The sequence below is a fragment of the Crocuta crocuta genome, unplaced genomic scaffold (genome assembly GCF_008692635.1).
Source record: "Crocuta crocuta isolate KB4526 unplaced genomic scaffold, BGI_CrCroc_1.0 scaffold140, whole genome shotgun sequence".
Lineage (NCBI taxonomy): Eukaryota > Metazoa > Chordata > Mammalia > Carnivora > Hyaenidae > Crocuta > Crocuta crocuta.
In genome coordinates, this window is record NW_027527775.1 from 911,587 (window position 1) to 934,732 (window position 23,146).

Genomic DNA, 23,146 nt, shown 5'->3' on the forward strand with positions numbered 1-23,146 from the left:
AGATGGCGGAGAAGTAAGGAGCTCCGTACTTGCACTCGCGCCCATACATCACACAGAAAAGATCTGAAGCCATTGGAAACCTTACAAAACCTGAGAGATTGGGAGACAAAGGACGCAGAATCCACTGAGAGAGCCTTCTAACGTGAGTGCGAACCGGGGAAGATAAAATCGGGCCGGGATCGGAGACTCCAGGGTGGGAGGCGATCCCCCTCTACCCTCTACGGGGAGTGAGAGGGGAAAAGGAGAGAGTCCGAAACAGAAAAACCTCCGCTCGGGGGAGAAAAACCTCCCCTCGGTGCATAGAAAGACCGTACTTGCCAAATACCTGCACACCAGGTNTATGCTATTTACAGGAAATAATTTTTTAAACAGGTTATAAGTCACTGACTTCTGAATGTTAATTAAAACAATTTTTTAAATGTTTATTTATTTTTGAGAGACAGAGAGCAAGCAGAGGAGGGGTAGAGAGAGAGGGAGACACAGCATCCCAAGCAGGCGCCAGGCTCTGAGCTGTCAGCACAAAGCCCCAATATGAGATCATAACCTGAGCCAAAGTCAGACACTTAACCGACTGAGCCACTCAGGTGCCCCTGAATGTTATTTTTTTAAGAAAGAGCTTTCCTCTGTGAAAATACAATATTTGGAAAACAAAGGTAGGGCTTACGAAATAATGTATTTAAATATTAAGTAAATTTAACTTTACATCAATATCCACTCGGTTAGATAAAGAGGTGGTAATTATAAAAAGACATGGACAAATTTGAAAAACACAATGTGAGTTAATGCTTTTGAGGACAGGAGAACTATGTTTGGTAAGATTACTCAGCTATGAGCTCAGATACAACTGTTCTATGTATAAGTTTGTATAATCCTACCTTAAACCTTCATCTTTCATATTCTTTTTCCCCCTGGGAATGGAAAGACATCATAAAATATCAAATCATTAACATATGAAAATCTCAACCATTGACTCATCATCTACAGTTTACCTCCCTCAACCTCTTCAGCAGCTCTTCTCAAATGTTAGCCACTTTTTGATCATAAGACTATTCTTACTATATCCCACTCCACCTACTGCACTTAACTGTAAGAAGTTTTTTAAATGTTTGTATGTTTGAGAGAAAGAGAGAGAGAGAGAGAGGCAAAGAGAGAGGGAGAGAGAAAATTCCAAGCAAGTTCTGCTCTGTCAGCACAGAGCACAGCATGGGACTGAAACTCTGGAACTGTGAGATGATGACCTGAGCTGAAATGAAGAATCAGATGCTTAACCGACCCAACCACCCAGGGGGCCCACCTGTAAGCACTTTAAAATCAGAAATGCCACTTACCTTCACCATCGTGTTCAAGTGCCTGTCATGACTTGGCCATTTCTGATTCCCTACATGGTATGTTCACATGTATGTACAATTTATTTGTTGTGTTCAGCCCTACCTCCTTCACACTGACCTTTCATCTGCCTCATCAATAAATGTGAAATTACAAATTCCCAAGCCTTCTTATTAAAATTAAGATGCCTTAGATTTGGGTAAGGGGCTCAAAATTGTTTTTAGAAAATTATTGAAATCCAGCGATTGTGGACACTAATTGAAAACTCTTTCCTCATTATTTAGAGAGAGGTGCTGAGTACCACAAAACGTCAATGACCTGTGGATTGTTGACTGGGATTGACTGGAAACTATCCAACAAAGTATTTTCAAAGAAATAAAATAAATCACTTCAATTACATTGCCTCCTCTGGGTATGTTATTTTTAGTCACAGGTATAGTAAGATTTCCCAGTAGGTTTTACAGAAAATGGGGAGCATCCCTTTGTGACATGCTAGGCATCCCAGATATCATGACTTAATGTTGGATAGAGCAATCAAACCTGCAAATACTGGCAACAGCCGTAATTTTCTAGTTAGAATTCGTTGTGGGTGGGCAGGTCAATCACTGCCATTTAAATCCTCACACCTGTGTATCTTCACCATTTGGATCAATGACAAATTTAAAAGCAAAACAAGCTTTTACCCCCAGAAAAACACAACCCTTGAAATGACGAGTGACAAATTCTACAAAGGAAAGTGCTGTCTTGTGGTGTTCTTACTTTTTTTTTTTTAAGAAGGATTTATGTTTACTGTAGGCAAGCGCACGTGTCTTCGCATACTGATGAGATCTCAGGTGCAGTGTCATTGAACTTGAGAAAGCAAATCTTGCAAAATGGAGGAATGTAGTTAAGTAAAACTGCTGCAGATTGCAACCACCTGCTCTCAGGATGGCTCAGCCAGTGTGGGAAGTGCATTTCCAAGTTTTCAGAAAACAGATCGACCACTACTCTTACTCTCACAGAATACTGATGAGTGAAATGGTTCTTATATTAACTTGAATTTCACTATCAATCTCTACTCAAGAGAGAAAGATGTGAGTGAAGGTTCATGCTTAAAGTAGAATGTGTGTGTGTGTGTGTGTGTGTGTGTGTAGGGTCATTGCTCAGTGGAATCATTCACAGAATAGCTGAAATATAAAGGATATTGTAAATTAGCAATTTAATTTAAGAGGTATATACTAAAATGTTAACTGTGGATTACATATGATACCAGTTATTATTACCAGAATGTAAGTTTTATGAAAGTGGGCATTTTTCTACTTTGTTCACTGCTATACCCTCAGCATTATGAAAAATGCTGATCTCATGGAAGGCATTTAATAAATATTTGGTAGAATAACTGAGTGTATATTTCCAAGTTTATATGGTTACTTATAAATGTCTTCCCCTTTCATTTATATTAATGTATTATTATTATTCTACTAAGTAACTCATGAAATTCAAAATAGTTCATCCTATCATGTGCCAGGTACATTCACATATAAAGTAGTACTTCATGCTCATACAAGTTTATCACATTTCTTATTTTACAAATAAACAGAGTGAGACTCAAAAATTGTTCAAAGAAAAATCAAAGATTAGTTAGTGAATATTGGATTTTGGTTTGAGTCACTTGATGGTGTTTATAAAATTTAGGTATCACATATATTCTGGCTCCTATTTTGACTGTTGCATTTTGCTCATTTCTTCAACTCAAGTTGTGCATCTAAAGTTATGTTTATCCACTTTGAGTTTTTTTTATTCTATTCCATATCATGTATTTGCTCATTTATAATTTATCCCCACTTACTTTCACAAGGAATGAGAAGCATGTGCTCCTCGCTCTACAGTCTTCACCAAAGGGACAACAAGACCTGGCAGGTGTTCGGAACTCAATCCAAAGCATCAGGGATGAAGGCCCAAAGGAGTGTTCTGTCTCATCTCCTGTAACATATGACAGTAGAAACAGCTGATAACAAGAGTCTCTTGGAAAACACGATAGTGGAGACCCAGTAAAAGAAGAAACACAGACGAAACACAGACATACAGACACACGAACACACACACCTTTAAAAAAAAATATATATATATATACACACACATATATATGTGTACGTGTATGTATATATTTGTTTATGTATAGTTTGGAAAAATAAAACATAAACAAAAGAGAGAGACTACTATAATAAAACTGCTGCATCTATCATCTTCAGCAAATACCAAACTATAGTTAATCCTATTTCATCAACATTGCCCTCTGCCTTCTCCCTTTCTCTTCCCCCTGGATTATTATGAAACACATACTCAACATTATATCGTTTCATCAGTGAATATCTCAGTATGTAACTAAAAATAAGAGTAATTCTTTAATATAATTAAACAGCCTAGCATTTTTTATGTACCACATATTAGTTTAGGTTTATTTGATTGAATTGGGATCTGGATCAGATCCACATGTTGCAACTTGCTGATATGTTCTATAAATCTCTTTTGATCGTTAGGTTTCTCTACTCATTTCTTTTTTTCCTTGTGATTTTATTTATTTATTTATTTATTTATTTATTTATTTATTTATNATTTGTTCCTGTGATGTCATTCATTATGTCTTTTGTTACCCATATTTCCTGTAAATTGTTATTTCTAAATCTAGGGGCTTAATCAAATTCCAGTCTGGTATTTTCACAAAAAAATGTTTGTAAGTGGTGGGGGCCATCTGGAGGCATTCTCTAGGTGGTTCCCTCTGATGACAGCAGCCATTAATGATCCACGCCTGAATCCATTATTACATCAGGTGTTGCAAAGTGGTAATCTTATACTATCACTTCTTTTTCACTAATTAGTGAGAATATATCTGGAAAAAGAGCCAATCCCCTTTGTATGCATACCCTGAGGAGAGGTTGATGTAGGAAAGGCAGAGTGAAAGCTTGATTATTGCAAACTGGGACATGTTTGGGGGTAAAAGGGGGCCAGATTCACAATGCCAGAGCAAAATGGGTAAATTTGGTAAGTGCCAAACAAGATAGAACATGTTGCTGCTGTATACATAATCCATTGTTATTTTATAAAAATACACACATATACTTTTTCCCCACCAGCATACAACATGCATATGGTGGGATTAAAAAATAATCAAACATGGCTATTTTATAGTCCCTGACTTTATGGAACTTTCTGAGAGAATTACTAAGACAGGAGTACACTCAGAGCTTTAGGGGTCAAAATAACATAGAGAGTTGAAAGGTTGTAAATGGTTCTGCCCNATGTAAAAGAAATGATGAACAATTAGGCAAATTACACAGCATGCTGTTTTTGTGCAGTAAAAAAAAAGAATTTTGAATATATGGAATTTATTATAATACACTCATACGCATGTGTACATGCAAATTCATGATAATATTAGTTTCAGATTTTTTCAGGAAGAATTCAGACATAGTTTCTAAAATTTAATGCCATAACCTCATCTTTATAAGGGCTAGGACTATTATGGTAATTAAGAATAGGATCTTGGTAATCTGCCAGGTCCCTACATAAATTAATTTGATATTTAAAATAAAAGATTAAAATGAAGCAAAAATTGTTAGCTTAGAGCCCCCCAATTTTCTGTTTTCCTAGGTATACATGAATGATTTCTTTTTTTTTTTTGGTTTGTTTTTGTGTTAAAATCCAAAGTACTGGGGCACCTGGGTGGCTCAGTCGGTTGAGAGTCCGACTTTGGCTTGGGTCATGATCTCATGGTTCATGAGTTCGAGACCTGCATCGGGCTCTGTGCTGACAGCTCGGAGCCTGGAGCCTGCTTCAGATTCTGTCTCCCTCTCTCTCTGCCCCTCCCTTGCTCATGCTCTGTCTCTCTCTCAAAAATAAGTAAACATTAAAAAAATTATTATCTGAAGTGCTTTTCTTTCACAAACTTAAATGTATACTTACCAGTTTAAAATTTCCATTACTACATCGCAAAAACACTTCACATGATTGAACTTCAGTTAGAGTAGCCTTTAACCACTAGGTCATTAGAATCAATACAGTAAAAGGACATGGGGATGTGGCTTCTCATTTCAGCTGAACAAGCTGGGTGGATCATTCATCTTATTTGAAACTGGATCTATATAAAGTAATTGTTACAAGTGTGTTCTATCAACATGATTTTATCTTCTTGTAAAACCTTATCAAGAAACGGGTATTTTAGATTTGATGGGAGTCCATGTCAGAGAAGAAGCAAGAGAAACAAGGGCATTGATTGCTAAATGAAGTCTCACACCTACAACCTATGGTCCATTCTTAAGATGACGATAGTACAGCAGCTGCTATGCTCCAATTTGAAGAGAGAATTTATTATAGAGTTGGGAATATTTCTCAGCTTAAAGTAGATTGATATTTAACTTCACGTGGGGATAGCAATAAATCATGCTAGATCAAAGGTCTACAAGTTAATAGCTAAAAAAAGATTGGAGTATTTTCTTTCATTTCAAACTAAACTCTCTCGAGTATATGCAGTGTAATAGAAGCAGATAACTATGTCCATATACAAATTGTCTTGTGTTTCACATCCAGACTTTGAAACCCCTGCTCAACATTTCCCTTCAGATCCAATTCCTGAACCTGACACTTATAAATTTAAGAATCAAATTGTAGATCATTTTAAGCTGCATGTAAGGCTGAATTGTGAACTCACGGTGAATGGAAATTTTCAGTACACATTTGTTCATACAGGAGAAAATAGAATGAGGCTTTTTGCCATTTTATTTAAGAGGAAATCAAATATTATAGAATGGATTTGAAGATGCAAACTTATTTTAATTGAATTCTCATCTTCTGTCACTGACAGACATGTGGTTAGGTGATGCAATTCATCAAATTTTAAATATTTCCTTAAAAAATAATTTGTTTGTAATCTGATACTTGAATAGTATGGAAAACTTATCTTTTGGCTATGTTTCCTCACCGAGAGAAATGGAACACTAACGCTATAATAGATGAATTAATTAAATACCATAATGCTTTCAATTCCCCACATCCCTCTTTGCTCATAGACACAGACCATGTCTAAAAGGATTCTAGAACAATGCTGTATCTTGAAAAAGAGAGAACATTACATACATTGCTTAAAATTTTGTAAAATCAATTCTAATGCTCCTACATGTATAAAGGACATGTGTTACATTAAGGAATATTATTTAAATAATTATGTTTTCAATTATGGAACCCAGTTTTGATCTAGGCCCCAAATTATCCCAGAGCCTAATGTGAAGCGTTTCTAAAGTAGAGAATATCTAGGGTAGGGGATATCTACAATAATCTGAAAATTATTTTCTTGCCATCTTCACTTTTTTAGTGGCATTGTAAGTGAATGTAAGGATGTTTGACTAGTTTCCCCAAATTATTTAATCAGATAATTACTAATTTGATAGGAAAAGCAGAAGTCGAGTTTGAGCCCTGCGTCGGGCTCTGTGCTGACAGCTCGGAGCCTGGAGCCTGCTTCAGATTCTGTCTCCCTCTCTCTTTGCCCCTCCCTTGCTCGTGCTCTGTCTCTCTCTCAAAAATAAGTAAACATTAAAAAATATCAAAAAATCCTTAGGATTTTTGTGCATCCAATAAATAATAGACGGATAGAAGTTTCTATGGAGTTTATCATGGCTCCTCTACTCCTCCATAATCAACTAATGTCTTGTCACGAGCTTCTCAATCCAAGAATATACAAGATATGTAATACCAGACAAGTAATTCTTTGTTACATGGACGAGAGAGCCTTGTAGTGAAGGACAAATCTCCTCAAAACATGTCAGCTAAAACTGCATCATTGGCAACTTATATTGAAGGACAAAGACAAACTGCATTGGTAATTTGACTGATTTCTCCTAGTTGTGTTTACCAAATTACATTTGACATTTTTTAATGTGGCGATTTTGTTTAAGAATGCTTACGCTTTGGGGCGCCTGGGTGGCTTAGTTGGTTAAGTGTCCGACTTTCGCTTAGGTCATGATCTCACGGTTCGTGGGTTCGAGCCCGCGTCGGGCTCTGTGTTGACTGCCAGCTCAGAGCCTGGAGCCTGTTTCAGAGTCTGTAACTCCCTCTCTCTCTGACCTTCCCCTGCTCACGCTGTCTCTCTCTCTCTCTCTCTCTCTCTCTCCTAGAAATAAATAAAACATTAAAAAATTTAAAAAAAAAAAGAATGCTTACGCTTTTATAATGTGTGGGCAGGATTTGGGTTGTGAAGAAAAAGAGACAGTCCATTCCACAAGTTAGGAATTGCTCATTAAAACTCATGTTAGGACTTTGTAGGACATATTGAGGCCATGATTGTTAGGTCTCTGTGCTGGAATGAAGGCTCAGTTTATATGAATAATGAAAAATGCATGTTAAATATCAGCAATACCACTTCCCTAGGTTCTGGAATTTTCCTTCAAGAAGAAAGGACACACAGAGATACTTGAGTCACAGGTGATGTGATGAGAGGGAGGTTTGCAGAAGATGAATCTGGCAGTTGTAGGCCAAGTGTGTTGGATTAGAAGAGACTGGAACCTAGGAGACTAGTAATATATTTTTACCATGAAATGTAGTGAAAGGAGCCTATGGTATTGGTCATAAGAATAAAAACAATGGACTGAATGTAAGAAATATAATTAAAGAGGCCCCTGGCTGGCTCAGTCAGTTAAGCGTCTGACTCTTGATTTCAGTTCAGGTCATCCATCTCGCAGTTCGTGGGTTTGAGCCCCATGTCAGTCTCCACACTAGCCTGTCTGGAATTCTCTCTCCCTCTTGGTCTCTCTCTGCCCCTCCCTTGCTGATGCTCTCTCTCTCTCAAAATAAATAAATAAGCTTAAAAAAAGAAATATAATTAAAGAAGATGACACTTCATGACTGAATGAACTTTATATTTGGAGTCAATAACTCTAAAATGTTTATTACACCTCTATTATCAGGAAAAGTATACTGTTGTAGACAGAAATCATGAGAGCAGACACAAAATATTAAGAAATGAAATGAGCAACGAAACAGGTGAGTTGTAAAGAAAAAACCATGTGGTTCATACCTTGTTGCAACAGTTCACTGCTGAGGAACATGGGCCAAATGACAGTTCTTATAAGATTCTTCTTCTTAAAGTGTAAAATTGAATAACAACAGTGCCTGCCTGGGAGGTTTAGTGCGAGGTTTACTGTTGACTAACAGAGTCCCTGTAAAGTGTTTGATGCATGACATCTCAATAAATGTTGATAACTCCTGTTGCTATTGTGCTGGTGGTTATCATATCTTTGGAGATCAGGGAGATAATCCACTAAGAGAAAAACTGGGGTATGATTTAAGACATATTCATCCTACTGAATAGTCAAATAGGCTGCTGATACACGATTAATTTTCAGGGCTGGCTCACAGCTTAAGAGGTGGAAATGAGACTAATTAATAGGGATAAAAGTTCACACTATGAAGTTGACTTCCTTTTACTGGGATGAGGTAAAATGAAAACAGGTGAAGTCAAATTTCTAGTTTTCTTCACAAAAGAACCGGTTAAACGGCAACCACACATCAGGAATTCAGACAACTAACCCTTAGGTAAAGAATCTAGAAGCCCATGTGCTAATGCAACAAACATCCTTCCTCAAAGAGATCAAGATGCTACCTTAAGGTATTAGGGTTTCCTAAAGAGTTTTCTTCCAAGCGCTCATTCCTCCAGATGTTTCATTTAGAAAGCTTTCATATCGAATATGCTTTAGAAATCTACTAGTTATCTGGAAATCCTGCAGGAATCTTGTTTACCTAAGCCAGAATTCCCAAAGTCATTGAAACAAATCCTCCCTTCTTCCCTATCATATCTAATAGCAATCTGAGGTATTGGCATAATAAGGGACAGGCTTGCTATATTTATTGGTCAGAATCTTTTCCAACGCAGATAAACCTTTCATGCAGAAAGAGATAATCAACTTGTTTTATACTTTGCACAAAGTAGATAATTCCTCAAAAATCCTCAAATTCTCCCTGAATCAAAGATCACACAAAGTTACTGATCCCACAATAAACCTGTTGGTCTTTGCCTCTATCTTTGTCTTTTGTGTCTGTTTTTGTCTGTCTGTGACTTACCACCTTGAACCTATCTGTTCAGACCTCGATGGCAAAGTTCTGCTCACTCCTTCCCCTGCTGAATTCAGACAAACCACTCTTGCAAGATTTGTTTTGTGACGGCTTTGTATATAATGATACAAAACAGAAGGGGAAATATTGATATGAATGTACAAAATTGTAAGGTTCATATATATTTCTGCAAGTTTAAATCTGTAATCTAGAGATAAGAGCTGGAGCACCTGGCAAGAATTGTTACAATCTGCAGAGGACCATTCCTACTTATTCTCAGCTAACTATATATGCAAGTAACCATTCTCTCTGGGAAATGACCATGACATCCCTCCCACTCTAAAAATTTTCTCTGACACCTTTCAAGAGTTATAATGAAGTTAGTGTCAGCCATCATTCCTTGTGGCTATGCAGAATGGATTTTGGAACTAAGGAAAAACAACAATTCATGGAGAAAACTTCAGAATGAAAAAACATTCTACCACTCACTCAGCATTGATTAAACTGACTGATAGAAAGATAGATAGACAGAGATATATAGACACAAATGTAGATGTAGATATATAAATATGTAAAGACAATATTGCTCAAAATAATAGCCACGTTCAAAACTCTCTGAAATACATACCTTAGAATAATGCAAATTCTACACTAGACAAATTGTTTCCTGAAAACATAAAATTTTAGAGAGGCATAAAATTATGTATTACGTTTTAAAACCAAAGTAATCTAGGGCTACTCTGTCAGTACAATCTCAAATAATAGTATAAGATACTGTAACACAGTCTGTGTCTCCGTTTCCTAGTGAATTTTGAATTTTCAATCCATCAGCTTATGTTATTTCAGATGTGTGCACGTGTGTGTGTGTTAGGTGCCCAGCCCATAATAAGCAATATTTTGGTAGTAACTATTTTTATGAAATCTGCTAAGAATGTTATAATAATACAGTTATAGCATCAAGACCACTTGGAAAAGACATGATGTTTGGTCCTTATTTAATTTATTCTGGAATGTTGTTGAGATGCCAATTTAAAAAGTTGTAAAGAACCAAAGCAACACATTTCTGTACAAAAGCTTGGTTAAAATGCTGTAAGACATATTTGAATATCAGACACATGGACTGGTTTTAATAGTATCTGATGTTATTGATAACTATACTAGTTTAGATGAATAGATTGCTTCATTGTTATTCTGAACATTTCTGTAGACCAAGTTGCCTATGTGACTGGAGTTTGGGCAAATGAAGACTGACGTAAATTGGTGGATTATGTAATCTGACATGCTTTGGCTCAATAAGGCCTCGTACACCTCAAGTAAAGCGGATGAAATCACAGAAGAAATAATGTCCAAAGGACCATGTTTTAAAAGATGTACTACAAAGCTTTCTGCTACTATTTACATGGTAGAATATAACTGGAGAGCTTTTAAACAGGAATATTATGACCACATTAATGAAAATCATACTGGTGTAGTCAGGGGGGTGGATTAGTGTTGGGGGAGAGATTAGAGTCTGCATGCCAAAGTAAGTTAGAAATGTGTTCCTGGATGTCTTTAAGTGACTTAAAGCAATGAAAACTAATAACGTTTATATAAAACCGATGTTTACTAAACAGAACATCCACAGACAAGCCTGGTAATTTAATTAAAAAGAAGTTTTATCATATAGAAAATATTTGGCTAAAAGTAAAAGAAAAACCAAGTCAAATTAACTTAAATGGTGTAGTTACAATGTATTAGCTCACAAAACAGTAGTTCCAGAGGCAAGGTATTCCTGGCATTGTATTGTAAGAATGTTTTTCACTTCTCTGAATTCCCTTGGCTTTCTTCTTCTTCTTCTTCTCCTTCTTCTTCTCCTTCTTCTTCGTCTTCTTCTGAGTAAGCAGGAGAGGGGCAGAGGATCGATCCATAATGGGCTCTGCGCTGACAGGCTGACATCAGTGAGCCAGATGCAGGACTCAAACTCACCAACTGTGAGCTTATGACCTGAGCCAAAGTTGGAGCCACTAAGGTGCCCTTTTATTTTATTTTTTTTTCCATTTGTCTCATTTTCAAAATGGCTGAAGCAACTCCAAGCAACACATCTAGACATAGCAGAGGTATAAAGGACTATTTCTTTTAGTATCTTCTTTTTATGACTAAGAAAACCTTTTGCAAAAGCCCCCCTCCTGTGTTCCTTAAATTTATCCTTGAGTTTCATTGACCAGAAATGAGTTACTGAGTTTTATGTCCATCCTCATCAGAGACACTGACAAAAATAATGGAATTATAATGACTGGCTTTGACAAGAGGAATGTGTCTGTGAGCTGTAAATAGGATGCCCCTCTCTAAGGGTGGGTGACTGAAAAAATGAATTCTGGTTAGCCTGGAAGAAAGAAACAATGTTAAGTAGTAAACCAACAATGTCTTCTACACTGTCATAAGCGGTCAACTAATATATACCATTACTGGAAGGCGTGCTTCATCTGGAAAGCAGAACTTTCTCTTCTACTAGCTTCTGGTGGTTTCCAGAACTTTATTATTCTAAGACCACATTTCCAATCAGATATTTATATCTACATACTATTTTTTCAGAGTAATTATGGAATAGCATTTTCGTTTTCTTCCCTTTTAAAAATTTCTACTCTCCCTTGAATATATCTTTTTCTAAAGCAAATTGGTTGACTCAGTCAAATACAGCCATTTTCAGAGCACTAGGTGGCTCAGTTGATTACATGTCTGATCTTGGTTTCAGCTCAGTTCATGATCTCACAGTTTGTGGGTTTGAGCCCCACACTGGGCTCTGGACTGGCAGTGTGGAGGCTACTTGGGATTCTTTCTTTCCTTTAGTCTCTCTGCCCTTTCCCTGATTGCTCTTTCTCTCTCTCTCTCTCAAAATATATAAACATTAATATACATATTAATGTTCATTTATTTATATATTTATATATAACCATTTTAAGATAAACCTTTTGATTGTCATTTTCTATACCAAATTTTAAAGATGATATAATGAGAAACATAATGGAGGCTTAAGGCAGTTTAATATTGTCTTTAATGAGACCATGGTGGTGTGCAAATGGTGACTCTTTAATTGCATTCTGTATGAAATTGAAATTGACATGTAAACAGTCCAGTGGGTTTGCAAGTTGCTGAGGATTAGTTCTTCTCCCACTTTTTCTCAGTATCATCTTTACCCTCAATCCACTAGTCTCGGTGACATAAATTCTAAACATGTCCTATTAAGTGAAAAACAGTGAATGAACGTGAAATTAATCCTATTTGATAAAATTGGCAGTGAATGTACATAGAGCTCAAGAACATTGGTAATACACATTAAGATTTACAATGTTATTTTCAGTAATTACAAATACTGTGTTCCTCTTAAATATGCACTATAAGCACTGTGAATATATAAATGATTTATCTGGCATTTCAGCTTTTATCATAGAATAAGCAATAAAATGAAGATAGTTTGATCCCTTAAGATAATACATTAATACCTGAATGTAACTTGCATCAAGTAGTTCAGTTTGAAGTAAACAACAGTAGACTGAACAACAGCAATGACATCAACAACAAAATATGACTTGAGGAATTAAAAGAAAACTTCTAGCACAAGAAGTTTGATATGAGGCTTCCCTACTTTATTTGCATATATTTTGTTGCCAGAACCTACAAATATATCATATGCTTGGAATCAATCAATCCATTAAAAAATAAATAAGTTCCCCAAAATTCTCCAATTGCAATCATATTACTTAATATTCAATTGAAGTTCCACATTAGAAATGAATGGCCCTTGAGATATCACTATCATGTTTTTTACACTGAATATTGGGACATTTCAAAAACAATACAGGTATTTCTCCAACTAAAAAAAGAAATGAATGACTCAAATATCGATAGTAAATATTACAGAAAATGGAGCGAAAAGAAGATACCACCTAATGTGCTAGTTTTCTGATTATTGTCAAGTAAAATTACAGGGCAAGCAACTGATTACAATGTACAAATATTCTGAGAATGCAAAATATATAAATACAATGGGATCTCATTATTCATGAATTGATCAATTATTCATTATTTTCTTCTTTTTTCTGCCTTTTTAGTCAATAGATTCCTCTAGCACCTTAAACTGTCACCAAAAACTCCCTTCTATCACCCTTCAATCTACTATGAGATTTTGCCAATTTCCAAGAGGCTGGATATTGAGGGGATGAAAAAGGAAAAGCCTATAAAGAATACTGGAAGAGAAGGACATAGAATTCATGTGAAGTTTCATACTTTAAAGGCCTGTCCAGATCATTAAAAGAGCAAGTTTTTAGTCAAGATTTTTTTAAAAAGTTTTTCAAAGTAATCCATGTTACAAAGGCTGAATCCATCTGAAACTGCATGGTTGACAATTTCAAAAATTGTTTCGGTAGAGATCAAGTAAATAAAACATCTGAAACATCTTGTAAGAGAGTTTTCCTTTGCCTGAAAGCTGGCACTACTTGAAAATATTTCATCTTCTACAGTGTCATAGGGATTCCTGGAATGCTGCTAATGAATGAATAATGAAGGCAAGAAGAAAACCTTGAATTTATTTTATTGGTTTAATTATCACTCTGAAAAGCCATTACTGCTCAATTTGTGAACTCATAAAAATCTCCTTTATAAATAAAGGAGACCATGTTGGGCCCTGACTATTGGTCTGTTGTAACCAGTGCTTAATTCCCTTCCCTGAAGGAGAACAGATATATATAAGAAGCAGGTTAACTGCTGGTTGCCTCTCAGATAATCCCTGCCTTGAAGACACAGACCATGACCAAGATAAAACTCCTAAAACACTCTCTTAACAGAATAGAGAGAGACCATTGCCTGGAGGAAAAAGAGATTACCTGTATGCACATCAGACAGGACCTTAGGAGCACAGACCCAAATACCATATAAATCCAAACTATTTTCCATCAATACGAGGGCAGTCAGTAAATACTCTATGATCTCAGGGTAAAACAACATTTAGAATTTATTTCCTCATAGGCAGAAACCATATTTTCCAATAGAAAATTATATTTTCTCAAGCAGGTGAGATTCACTTGGATAATCCCAGAGGCCTTAGACTTACTCTAGAGCACAAAATAAATATATGTCTGTCTGAATATTTGGCCTAGGTGAGAGATGCTGGGCACACTTATCAGTCAATCCTATTTCCACACCATTTATTGTACTCAGGGCAGTTTGGGGCACACAGTGTACAACAGGCAGCCATTTAAATAGAGATTAGTGTGTTCGTTGAACAATAATTCAAATCCAAGTGAACTTGAACCCTTAAAAGCTGCTTAAGCACAGCAAAAATAATTCTGTCTTTCCTGTTCTGGCTCATTGTTTAATTTCAGGTGGGAGAAAAAAAAACCTGAACCACCAGAACATGCATATTGAAAAATGGGAATTTATTTCAGTTTTCAAATATACCAACTAAGACTTTTCTGCATAATGTTTTAGTTCTTTGTATCAATAGGATACTTAACATCTGTAGAAATCTTTCCCATGAGACTTGAAAAATATTATGCATATTCACAGTAGCTATTTTAAGAAGAGGTGATACTACTTGATAGGCCCAGGCTTGCCCCTGGCTCTTGGAGATTTGATACCATTTAATAAATTCAGCCAAACATATAGTTCAAGAGTCTTCCTCCAAAAAAGTGGTAAAGTAAAAGTAGTCTCTTATGCTTAGGATTCTCCATTTCAGAAAGGGGTCAGTGGAGAATTACTTGAAATTTCAGCATGGCTAATCCATGCATCAAGAGCCAGAAGCAAATGGGCAGAATATCATTTCTCAAAACTTTCCAGTGTGTCTTGCTGCAACTATACAATATTCATTAAATGTGCCTTACATGCCATGTTATAATTTTGGTGTGGAATACTGAAAACCAGCATTACAGCCTAAAGCCTACAATAGAGAGAGCAGCTAACACCCTTGGAAGGAGTCTTGACTCGGGGTACAAGACGGTATAATATTAAACTTTGTAAAAATATGTGAACAATATTTTGTACCTTGTCTAGGCAAAAGGAACTCTAAACTGCACACTGAGCATCATCTACAATGAGGACTTACTGATTTTACTTGTAGGAAAATTGATAAATGTGTATGGCAAAAAGAAGAGCTAGATAAATCAATCCTCCAATATTTCAATGTGATATATGGAATAATTAAAGTTGGCATACTACAAATAATCTTTATTTATAGAATACATGGTTATTAATTTAAATACATTTCATAAAGCATTCTTTCAGAAATTACTTTTCACTCATTCGTATTTACTTACATTTACTGAGTGAGGATATATATCATGAGCATGGCAAAACCGATTTCTCTCCTTATATGTAAATTCCATGAGCTGATTTTTACTCTGAAATTATTAGCCTGATGGGATATTTTGTAACCTAGTAGTTTAGAAAGGGGATATAATGAGAATTCAGGCAGCATCAGGAAAATACAAGAAGAAACCAGAATTGAATTCCAAACATATCAGATTGGTTAGTCAAAGTCCTGGAATTTCTCAAGTGGAGGAAGGCAAGAGTTTATTAACTTTAGTAATAAAAATTACAAAATACAGGGTCTCAAAATGTCTCAAATTGATGAATCAGCCAACAGGGACAATGGATGGGTAGGATACAAATCAATGCTGAGACAATGTGTCTCAGATCTAGGAGAGATTGGTCAACCTATAATTGGTAAGGATTGAGAAACACGGGGCTGCAGCCTCAGGGTGATATGGTAGCTACCGTTAAGGATACGTTCTCTGAAATTCTAAGTCTGTAAGTAAATATTGAGTTGTTATTGCAACAAAATTAGAGAAGTGGAGAAGAGCTATACAAATTATTGAAAAACAGAAAGAGGATACATAATTGATTAAAAGAAATATGAAATAGGACAAGAACTTGGTTCTTCTTATACTAGATGAAGTCACTGCAGATGGGCTCTGAAATGGAATCATTGCAGTGTGAATCAAGTAAACACTTTCTAAGTTTCCCTATACTCTCCTGCTAAATGGCAAGACTAATCTGGAACTAAATCTGATATAAGTTGATTACATTCCACTACTAACACAGAAGACTACAGATGTGAGAAGCCCAGTCAGCATTATATATGTGTTGTACCTCCAAAATCAACTATTTTCTTTGTCCTCTGTACACGGTCGTAGAGATAGTCTAAATTTCCAAGTCTCCCACAGAATATATATGCTAAAATGATTAGATTCAGGCTAATTAGATGTAAGGGGAAGCGATTTAATTAAAATTTTGATCTATTTCCAAGTTAAGTCAAGCTGTTTCCCTTTATCATCACCACTGCTCACTCCTAACCACCACCACCACTTTTCATCCTGGCTAGAATGAGCACACTGCAATAATCAAGCTTCAGTGTTTTAGATGAGCACAGTATTTTAGGGAATAGACAAACAACAAAATGGAAGGAACCTGGGATTTCATGACCACGAGGAGCTCCAGTGCATCGTGTCCAGAAACAGATGGGTACATGAATGAGAAACAAAAATACATCACACTGAATCCACTGTGTTTGAGGGTCTATTATTTACAACAGCATAGACTTCCTCCTAATTAGTTTACTAGAAAGAAGAAGCGTATTTGTTATATGACTATGCCAGCCAATACTGAGTCTAGAAGAAAAGATAAAAGGACATGTGAGGGAAGTCATTATAAAGCACCATCAATGAAAAGGAGACACTTTAAATTTGACTTAGTTATTTCCAAATATGAGGAATTTTCTCTATCAACACGGAGTTGTAAAGACAAGGGGTAGTTGTGAAAACTGCATACATTTTCATTTCAAAATTGAAGGCAGTGTTTAGTTAGAAACACCAAGAGCCAAGCAGCACCTCTACTAGACTTCCACATGAGCTTTCGCACTATGGAGATTCTCTGTCATCTTCATCCATTCTCTGTCGTTGTCTTTGGAATTGTCTGTTACGATACAGGAATACAGTAATGTGGTCTTTGATAGCAACATGGCAGAGACCTTTCATTTCCATGGGAGTTGTTACTTTCATGGATTGCAAGTTTCATTGCGTAATGAACGTGGTTTACATATTAATGTTTTCTAATTCTAGCCAGTTGTGATCCCTTCATTTTGCTCTACGTATCAGGGTGTCCTGTTGATTGGCTTTTATACTCAGTCTTTAAAGAGAGTACTTGTTCAGGGAGTCTCTATAACATCACTTTACAGTCAATAAAAGTAATACCTAATTGTGTTTTACCATCTATTTGTATGAATTATGGATTTCTCATAGTACTGATATTTGCTTGATAATTACATATTGTAATTTCTAATAGATTTATTGGCATATCCTATTATGTAAGCTTATTATGAGGATAATAATTGGCATTACTGAAACTATTAGTGCACTAACAATTACTAGCAAATGTATGCAGTTGAATTTTTAATAACTTGAATCATAACTAATAATAATAGTTACTTTATCTGTATGTCATCTCACAAAGCTTAGTCCTAAGCATTATAAAATATTGTTTAGCTCTATTGCAACAAATGTTGCTATGCACTAAACTCAAATAAGAAAAAGGAAAAAATATGTTTATTGTATTAGTCTTTGATTTTTCCATTTACTTTTCGACTGATTTGGCTCAACTTCTTGCAACAGAACTTAGTTTGTACTGTAGCTCATTCCAAATATTTATTATATTATTGAACTGATTCAAACTACAGAATCTTTAAATAAGCACAGAAGGAATTTGAGCAGTCACAATAAATCATAAAATAATTTTGACAAAAATGCTGAAGCATTCATGATCAGCACTTATGCCTTCAGCTATTATTAACTCTTAAAATGTTAAACTAAATCTGAAAAGGTATTCATTTAATTCCAAACATATTGCTTGATGTTTAGTATGTGCTACATACTGTTCTACTATTTTTTTTGGACAGGGGATACATCAGTAAATAAAACAGACCAATAGCTTTGCTTCCTGGAACTTATCTTCTAGCAAAAGGAAGAAGGAAAGGGACAAATAAGTATAATAAGTAAAGTATTTTGTAGGCTCTAAGGTGATAAATACTTTGTTTTAAAAACCAGTGTACAAAGTAAAATAAGTCAGTCAGAGAAAGATAGATATCATGTTTTCACTCATACGTGGAATTTGAGAAACTTAACAGAAGACCATGGTGGAAGGGAAAGGGAGAAAATAGTTTCAGAGAGGGAGGCAAACCATAAGAGACTCATAAGTACAGAGAACAAACTGAGGGCTGATGTTGAGTAGAGAGGGAAAAATGGGTTATGGGCATTGAGGAGGGCACTTGTTGAGAAGAGCACTGGGTGTTGTATGTTAGTGATGAATCATGGGAATCTGCCCTTGAAGCTAAGAGCACACTATATACACTGTATGTTAGCTGACTTGACAATATATTATGTTTTAAAGACAAGCACACAGATAAATAAATAAATAAAAATAAAAAATAGTACCAGGACATGAGTGTGGAGTGTGGAGAGTACAGGTTGCAATTTTAAATAGGGCAGGGGGTCAGTTTAAACATCACTGTGGAAGGGAAATTTGAGCAAAGATGTGAAGGATGTAAGCAAATGAACTAGATGGATATCTGGGGGCAGAGAATTTCAGGAAGAGGAAATGGATGCAAAAAGCCCTCAAATGAGAGCATTCAGTGTGAGTGTCAGGACAGCAAATCACCCAGCAGATCTCAGTACAGTGAACAGAGGCTGGATTAGGGGAGGTGGGATTGTGGAAACACTCAGGACAGGTCAGAAGGGTAAGGAATATGTTTCTAAGGCATTTTAGGATTAAAAAAAATGATTCCAATAGAAAATCTTTTGATGCTTCAATAGATAAATTTTAGTGTTTTTTTTAATTTTACTTCTGTTGGAAAAAAACATCTGTGACAGCAAAAGATAAATGAGGCTAATATATCACTATGTGTTGGTTAGTTTTGCCCCATATCAAGCCTCAACAGGAAGAATAAAAATGATGTGTTCGTTTATTTTTATTTTCATCAGAAATAATTGTTCATTAGAAAATTGATTAGAAATGGGTCCTTCCTATATTTAAAGTGTAGGTGGAGAAAGAAAAATAGAATGGGGATTCCTGAATGTAGTAAGATCTAATTATTTTCCCGTGTTCAAGCATCTCTCATCATTGGAAATGTTAATTTGAATCATGTACTTTATATGTCAATGATCACACATTTTTTTGAAAACCCAAAACCGATCCATAAAACTCATATGTTCTTAACTATTTTGTTCAGAAATAAGTGACATCTAACACAAGCAATGACAAATGTCTCCTTTAACCTTGAATCAAATGACAGTAAATGCCAACTAGGCAGGAAGAAGAAGCTATTCCATTTTGTGTACTTTGTATCTTTCCTTTAAATGAGGCTATTTCTTTGGAGGCTTAGCCACATACCAGATTGGAAATGGCTGTGTTCAGTCATTTTACTTACTGCTGCACCTATTTCTTCATAATTCAAAAATAACTAAAAGGATTATTTTTTCTCAGAGCTTTCCAAAAGAAATACCTTATCACCTAGATGAAGTGTGGAAAAGTTGAATTCTAAAGCCAAAAGGGTTATGAATGTCCAACCGACTGAAAACAGGATTATAAAGGCAACTGGAGTGGACTTTTTTTTTTATCATGTTTACCACTAAACACTACATTTAACAGCCTGTTTTTATTTCCTGGTCTTATTTTTATTGCCAAACCTATGCTGTTTAAACACACATTAAGAAATCAATCTATGTTTCTGTTTTATTTCCTGGCAAAACTGATGAAAAATAAAGGAAAGTAAAAACATAATCTAAGGAAGCAGTGGAATGTAAACTATCCACCATTTTCCCCCCATAGAGTAGACTATCTATTCATGAAATAATTTACTCTTATTTCATACATACAGATTCTAATGGTATAGTAAAATTACTTCTAGAGACCATTTTCATTTCGTCTGAAGGGTACTCTCTTTGATATGTGGTACTGTGACAGCAAAGATAAAGTGCTAAGTGTTAGCTATCTCATCTGCAATTCAAGATTTACTATGCTATTCAAATCAATCGTAATGTAATATTGACAGAGCGAAGGGGGCCATCTCAATATGTCTCAATATATCTCCCTCAGGGCAGATTTAGTCTCCTAAAATTTTCAGTGTGTGGCCTCTTAATAAACATAGATCCTTTCTCACATAACAGCATCTGCAGAACTTCTGTTATGACTTTGAGGCAGTGACACTTTATGGTGGAGTTATTCCAGCTTCCTCCATAACAAATATATCATCAATTTTGTACTCGTCAAGGAAGAATAGCGTCCCAGTGGGTCCAGTTGTAGAGAAGTCTGCCATGTTCTCTCAATGCCTGTTTCTCTCCCCCATTATGATATAATTTCAAGGGATCTTGTGAAATGAACCATGACATGGCAAACGCCGGGCTGGCCTTATAGATGGGCAAGTAGAAATGGAAATTAAGTAAAGAAAGGAAAAAGAAGACCAGCTTGTGCTTAAAGGTCACACAATTACCTTATCATGCTATTTCACACTCAAAATTTAATTTAGATTTCTTAAAACTTCTACCTCAAGGGTGCCCATAAAAATCAAATACCACTGAGAGTGTTAGGAACATAAAGTTAGAATAAATTTATCTCAAATGGTTCCTTGAAGAGTCTGCTGGAATAGAATAGAACAATTTACATCTTGATAGGTCTGGGGAAGGCTACCCATGGTGCTATTCTCTGTGCATACATAAACATCTTCAGGAGAAAAGCGATGCTGAAAATAGATGCACAGAAGGGAAGGCAAGCTTCACTCATGCCAACATTTTGCCTGAATCCATATGTTAGGCCACCAAAAACAAGCCTGTTTCAACCTCAGCTACTACTAAGGGGCAATAAACATTATTCTGGTGAAACATAAAGGTTGCAGATGGCCTATCCCTAAGAAATTCTCAGGTCATCGTTTCCTGAGCCAAAACATTGCTGAAAGTCCTTTATTCACTTACTCATTCATGCATGTATTCAAATGTTAATGTGTGGATTATGCCTGAAAATGTGGGCAGCACTCTGAAAGATATAGAAAGGAAGAGAGCATGGCCTTTTTGCTCAAGGAACTCACACTCCAGTGGGAGAGATAAAGCCAGAAAAAAAAAAATTGTCATAAGAAGTAGAAAGTGAACGGGGCGCCTGGGTGGCTTAGTCGGTTGGGCGTCCGACTTTCGCTTAGGTCATGATCTCGCGGTTCGTGGGTTCGAGCCCCGCGTCGCGCTCTGTGCTGACTGCCAGCTCAGAGCCTGGAGCCTGTTTCGGAGTCTGTCACTCCCTCTCTCTCTGACCCTCCCCTGCTCGTGCTGTCTCTCTCTCTCTCTCCTAGAAATAAATAAAAAACATTAAAAAAAATAAAAAAAATAAAAAAGAAGTAGAAAGTGATGGAGAGAGGTTAAAAATGCTCTAAAGAGTGCAAAATTTGAAGAAGGAACTTTGACCAGGAAAGTGAAAAAATTCTTGATGGAGGAAATAGCATTTGAAGTGGGTGTGAAGCCAGACGGTTTCAAGAGACAATCCCAATGAAAGCAACAGTCAGCATATATTGAATGAGTACATAACTGAATAGTGTAGAGTTGAAAGTGCATTGGATTCACATCAGTGATGTGAAGTCTACCTCCAGTTCTGTTATATTCTTTTGGGCAAACTATTAAACTTTTTGCACCTCAATTTCCCCATTTGCAAAGTATGAGGATTAAATTGTCTTTAAAATTTTTTAAGGTTTATTTTTGAAGGAGAGAGAGACAGAATGTGAGTAGAGGAGGGACAGAGAAAGAGAGGGAGACACAGAATCCGAATAAGACTCCAGCCTCTGAGCTGTCAGCACAAAGCCCAACACAGGGCTCAAACTCACCAGCTGTGAGATCATGACCTGAGCTGAAGTTGGACGCTTAACCAACTGAGCCACCTGATTAAATTGTCTTTAAACTTCTTTCTACCACTGTAATTCTATGAAGGCACAGAGTCCATCTTTGGTTTCAAGTTTCCCGTGGAGAAAATGACTATACTCTTACATACTATTTAGTAAAGTGGCAGAATTCTACAGAAGGTACTGTGGTCAACTGACCAACCTCCATTCTACCACCTACCCTTCCCTTCATTTTGTGTAACTGCCAGGAAGTTTGGGTGGGGTTCCCTTTATCACCAGATAAGAGGGCACTTCCTGCTTTTCCACTACTTTTGACCAAAAAGATTATCTCATCATTCATCATCAAACTCAGTCTAAAACCAAGACTATGCACAAACCAGTTCAAAGCTGACCAATGAGACAAAACTTAGACCTTTATTCAATAATTGAGGATGGTGGTGATTTTTCTCAAACCAGATGCACAAAAGAAGCTGACAGCCATCACCTGACCACAAGGATAACATCTTGAGGATAAAGGTGACAGATAAGAGGCAGAGATGTGAAGACATCTGGAGACATGTAAACAGAGCTCTGCTCACACACTGACTAAGGTCCATCTATCCTTGGACTTGTTCATTTGTGAGCTAGTAAACCCCCTTCATTGTTTAAGGCATATGAGTTTGTTTTCTGTATCTACCAACCACTGTTCTAAACCACTTCAAGATTTTTTTTAATAAAAGTATTTTTTCTAACCAATTTTACTAAACAAATCGAGTACTAGACCATACATTCAAACATTCATCTTCTCAACCAGCGAGCTTACAAAAGCTTATCTGACAACATTTCCAACAAAAAAAGGCTATG

The 23,146-nt window shown here is 36.2% G+C and overlaps 2 protein-coding genes across 4 annotated transcripts in view; both read right to left on the minus strand.

The window, feature by feature from the left end:
- Nucleotides 1–23,146, minus strand: part of LOC144239071 (uncharacterized) — a 426,062-nt gene that overhangs the window by 302,772 nt on the left and 100,144 nt on the right. The gene's annotated exons all lie outside the window — the stretch shown is intronic.
- Nucleotides 11,148–23,146, minus strand: part of LOC144238502 (uncharacterized) — a 119,215-nt gene continuing 107,216 nt past the window's right edge. For 2 of the 3 annotated variants that reach the window (XM_077772328.1, XM_077772310.1), the window contains one exon: nt 11,574–11,767. In XM_077772328.1, coding sequence (XP_077628454.1) covers nt 11,669–11,767 — 99 coding nt within the window. In that variant the 3' untranslated portion in view covers nt 11,574–11,668. Of the gene's footprint in view, nt 11,487–11,573; nt 11,768–23,146 lie in introns of those variants that run through there. The other variant, XM_077772321.1, reaches the window with a different exon arrangement.